The sequence below is a fragment of the Babylonia areolata genome, chromosome 27 (genome assembly GCF_041734735.1).
Source record: "Babylonia areolata isolate BAREFJ2019XMU chromosome 27, ASM4173473v1, whole genome shotgun sequence".
Lineage (NCBI taxonomy): Eukaryota > Metazoa > Mollusca > Gastropoda > Neogastropoda > Buccinidae > Babylonia > Babylonia areolata.
Window position 1 is genome coordinate 38,340,641 of NC_134902.1, and position 5,000 is coordinate 38,345,640.

Below are 5,000 nucleotides of genomic sequence, written 5' to 3' on the forward strand. Positions count from 1 at the left end.
CAGAATATATATCCTGGCAAGTCTACACTGCATGCTGTCTCTCAACCAACCAAGAACCCCCCCACCCCCCACCAAGGCCCCTCCCCCCCTCCCCCACAAAAAACAAAACAAAAAAACCCGAAAAAAACAACAACAAAAAAACAAGAGTAAAACGCGTTCGGTGATAGTAATAAAATGCAAGATTGTTGATGAAAAACAGCAGTCAGTTTCAACAGAACTTTGTCCAGGATTCTGCGAAAGAAAATGTGGATGGCACTTTATACAAAAATCTAACATGAAGTCCAGCACAAGTGTCCTAGATTTGTACCTTCAAGCACGGAAAGTAAAAAAAACCCAAACAAACAGACATTTGATATAAATCATAAAAAAGAACATCGAACAAAGTCATCTCTATATCACGAAACAGGGATAATCATAGCACAATTCCCCTCCCCCCACATTCAAAGACACACTCAAAACAATGAGAAGACAAGAGAGGCAAGACCTTCAAGACTCACTTGTGATACACTTAAAAAAAAAAAAAAAAAAAAATCCAAGCTTTTTAAGTATTGAGTATAATTTCAAAATGTAATGATTAAGATGAGAAAGATCAGTTCAAAGCAAATTAAGTCCCCTAGCATTAATTACAGAGTAATTTCCCTTTTTTTTTACTATCTGCACCAAAACGTTTGCAATAAATAAAACTTCCATGCTTAGCAAAAGAAGTTCCTGTTTGAACAAAAAAAAGTAATAATGACTGCTCTTGTTGTTGGGTCAAAATATCAGATCAAAGTGCCAAGTTTACAAAAAATATAAATATAACAGTAAATGCAGTTTGCATATACTTAGGTTTCATTTATTATTTTTTTTGGTGCCCATCCCAGAGGTGCAATATTGTTTTAAACAAGATGACTAGAAAGAACTGAATTTTTCCTATTTTTATGCCTAACTTGGTGTCAACTGACAAAGTATTTGTAGAGAAAATGTCAATGTTAAAGTTTACCACAGACACACAGACACACACACAGAGACAACCGAACACCGGGTTAAAACATAGACTCACTTTGTTTACACAAGTGAGTCAAAAATAAAAGAGATTATACAAAATTTCACCCCCACTGGGTAATACAAAGGCCAACATATGTACACGTGCATGAACTTCACAAGTACATCATTTACATGCGACACACAGCAATGAGATGAACAAACCAAAAATCAAACAATCGAGTTCATGGTACAGGTCAGGAATGAAATGAATGTAAATGAACATTTGTGATGAACGTGACAAAAGAAGAGAAAAACAGCCAAGAACAACAACAAGAAAACCAAGGGGAAAAGAGAAGATAGATGAACATCGAAAGATACAGGAGAGAGAGAGAGAGAGAGACAGACAGACAGACAGACACAGACACACAGAGAGAGAGAGAGAGAGAGAGAGAGAGACAGACACACACGCACGCACACACATCACAGATAATAAACCAACAACAATGGTACTTGCTATTGCAGAAAATCTTTGGAAACAAAAAACCAAATGACAGTTCGTTAGTTAGTCAAACAAGTTAGTTCCTGAGCTCGCATTCAGGCTGTTTGTGAAGAGAGCGGTAGGAGCACATCCATACACGCTTCAACGGCTCAGACCGTGGCGAAAGCACGGGCCCAGGCGGTCACGACTGTCATCAGCAGAACCAGGAGTGAGGCGCCCATGGTTCGGTTCTCTGCCCCTGTTTCACAGACACACATCACAGGGTGTGGGTCAGCTCTGTTCAAACCACTTCTGGTTCTGGGTTTGAACATTTATTTTTATTTCTATTTATTTTATTTTATTTTATTTATCTAGTCTACATGCATACACACTTGTGCATTCAAGCACTCACACACGCTCGCGCGTATGCACACACACACACACACACAGGAACGTCCACATGCTGATCAAAGAACAAGAAAAGGTATGTCAACACATTGGACAATAACTAGAGGAAGGTTTTACATACGTCTTGAAAATGGAGGAAAAGTTATAGTTCTGCTTTCGGGGAAAAAAGGGCCCCGGAATATAAATCACGAACTGCATGTTATTAAACGGGTGTTCCGAAACATTTTTGGTACAAACACATAAACAGAGTGAACATCGTGCATCGGAGTTTGGTCCAATGCCAGGATCGTCTGCTAAAAATAAGAGTTGTTTCCCTTGGCCTATACTTGGCCCAGAAACCAAGCAGGTGTTCCTGTCTTTGTGGGCGCAATGAGGCATTAGAGTGACCCTCTGATCGTAGTCTGTGGCCCCCGGGAATGAGGCTAACAGCATCCGTGGGACAAACAACACACACACACAAAAACAACAACAACAACAAACAAACAAAGCAGACATCTGACTTTGTCATGAACTCAGTGCACTGATCTGGGGCTTGAGAGCTTCTAATTATACAGGCTGTGAAGGTATGTGGTTGTCTTCCCTTTCTTGGCTTTAAATCACAGGAACCCCCCCCCCCCACCCCCCACCCCCGCCCACCACCCACCCCTCCCCCCCAAAAAAACAAAACAACAACAACAACAAAAAAAACCCAACAAAACAAAACAAAACAAAAAACAACAACAACTAAACAACAACAACCCAAAAAACATGACATGTACAACTTCAACTGCTGTAACTCATGGAATAGTATTCTATATATTAATGTTTGTAATAATAATATGATCCTCATTATTTATGCTTCTGTTTTTCTTTTCTTTTCACATATTATACAATTTGTACTGTATGCAAGAGAACAACAACAACAACAAACAAAAACAAGAAAAAAAGAAGAAGAAGGAGAAGAAGAAAAGATGAAGAATTTTTTGTTGTTGTTGTTGAAAATGAAAACGAGCAAGTTGCAAACTAAATCAAAATGGACATTGGAGACGTACGGTACTCTCACTTGTCACTGACCAGTTGGAAGGTGCCATATTTACTTTGGTATTCATGTAAATTAAAGTTCTTTGGAAAAAAAAGAGAAAGAACCCCCCCCCCACACCCCCCAGCCTAAATGAAACAAGATAAATAAACAAAAAAACAGCAACAACATATTAATAAATATTTACATTGAAAAAAAGAAAGAAAAGAAAAACAGAAAGATACTTGTAAAAGGCAAACGCATGACCAGCTGGCTGTATAGTTGTGCAGAGTTGAAACAATATATAGCCACCATCAGTATTATTATGTTGTCACCCATTTTCTGTAGTTTTCAAGCCTCTCCTTTAAGAGGGGTGGGGGTGGGGGGTGTATTGTACTTGATTTTGATATACATTTATTAGCTACATTAAAAAAAATTACAGATACTAGAGACCAAAGACCATATGGGGGGGGGGGGGGAAGAAAAAAAGACAAAATAAAAAGAAGAACAAACAGAGCAGTGAATGGAGAGAAAGAGAGACAGACAGACAGACAGACATAGACGAACACGGTGACTCACCTCGAGCAGTGAATGGAGAGAAAGAGAGACAGACAACTAGACAGACATAGACGAACACGGTGACTCACCTCGAGCAGTGAAATGGAGACAGACAGACATACAAACGGACAGACATTGAACACTGAACTGTCTTAATGAAAAGGCCATTGGCCCATGTCAGTAGGGGCGGTTACAAGTAAATGCAGAGGTACAACACAAACATAACACTATAAGCAACGTACTTTCAAAGCTTTGTCTAGGAATGCAGCCAAGCGCATGACCAATGATTTGTTTTCACTTGCAAAAAGCAATGTCATATTAAACAAAGACGGAGTATTATAATACTTAGAGGGGATATACTGTTGTCTCAGGTCAGCATATTGAGGGCATTGTAACACAAAGTGAACTTCTGTTTCTTTCTGAAAATCACAGAAAGGACAAGACAGCTCATCATCTGTTACATTACGTTTAACGTAAACGTAAACGGACAGACAGACAGATAGACACAGCCGAACACGAGGACTCACCATTTGCTGACGAGTAGCAGGCGCGTGATAGGCGCTCGTGCTGGTGAGTCATGAACGACGTCAGTGAGTCGTCAAGCTCACAGCTGCCCATACTGCTCACGAAACACTTGGCCATCCCTTCATAAGATCTGTCACACAACAACAGCACGAGGAAACTCTTGGTCACTGTCATCACTGGGAAGGACAACAAAAAACACTGCCTCAACGACACTCACACAAACCCAGTGATATTCCCTGAAATCTAAGCCCCCCCCCTCCCCTCCCCCCACAACCCCGCCCAGGTCTATGTTCCAACAGGTCAAATTTTCTCAGGGTCTACATTCCTCCAACATTAAATTTTCTTGGTCTTTTTTCCACCATGTTTGTGTTCCCCAAGTTTCTATGTTCCCCAAGTCTAAATTCTCCCGAATCCACTTTCAAATAAGTCACCACCACCCCACCCCTGCCCCCCCGGTCAACATTCTTCTACATTACGTTTTCTGGTCTATGATCCACTAGGTCTGTGTTCCTTAAAGTGTATCTTTCTCCCATTCTATGTTCCCCAGGTCTGTGTTCCCCAGGTCTATGTTCCCCATGTCTATGTTCCCCAGGTCTATGTTCTCTCGGGCCTATGCCCTCCAGACCTGTGTTCCCCCATGTCTATATTCCCCAAGGTCTATGTTCCCCAAGGCCTATGTTCCCCAGATCTATATTCTCAAAGGTCTGTGTTCCCCCGGGTCTATATTCCACAAGGTCTATGTTACTCGGGTCTGTGTTTTCCCAGGTACATGTTCCCCAAGGTCTATGTTATCCAGGTATGTGTTTTCCCAGGTATACATTCCCCGAGGTCGATGTTCCCCCCAGGCCTATGTTCCCCCAGGTCTCTCTTCCCCACGTCTGTGTTCCCCCAGGTCTCTCTTCCCCACGTCTGTGTTCCCCCAGGTCTCTCTTCCCCACGTCTGTGTTCCCCCAGGTCTATGTTCCCCAAGCTTGTGTTCCCCAAGGTCTGTATTTCCCAAGCCTGTGTTCCCCAAGGTCTATGTTCCCCAAGCCTGTGTTCCCCAAGGTCTATGTTCCCCCGGGTCTC

At 41.7% G+C, this 5,000-nt stretch overlaps 1 protein-coding gene across 4 annotated transcripts in view; it reads right to left on the reverse strand.

The window, feature by feature from the left end:
- Positions 1-92: 92 nt before the first annotated feature.
- The window catches only part of LOC143301151 (uncharacterized), a 27,234-nt gene continuing 22,326 nt past the window's right edge, over positions 93-5,000 (reverse strand). For all 4 annotated transcript variants that reach the window (XM_076615224.1, XM_076615227.1, XM_076615225.1 and 1 more), the window contains exons 10-11: positions 3,935-4,062; positions 93-1,703 (exon numbers count right to left, since the gene is read on the reverse strand). In XM_076615224.1, the coding sequence (XP_076471339.1) occupies positions 1,615-1,703; positions 3,935-4,062 (217 nt within the window). In that variant the 3' untranslated portion in view covers positions 93-1,614. The remainder of the gene's footprint in view (positions 1,704-3,934; positions 4,063-5,000) is intronic.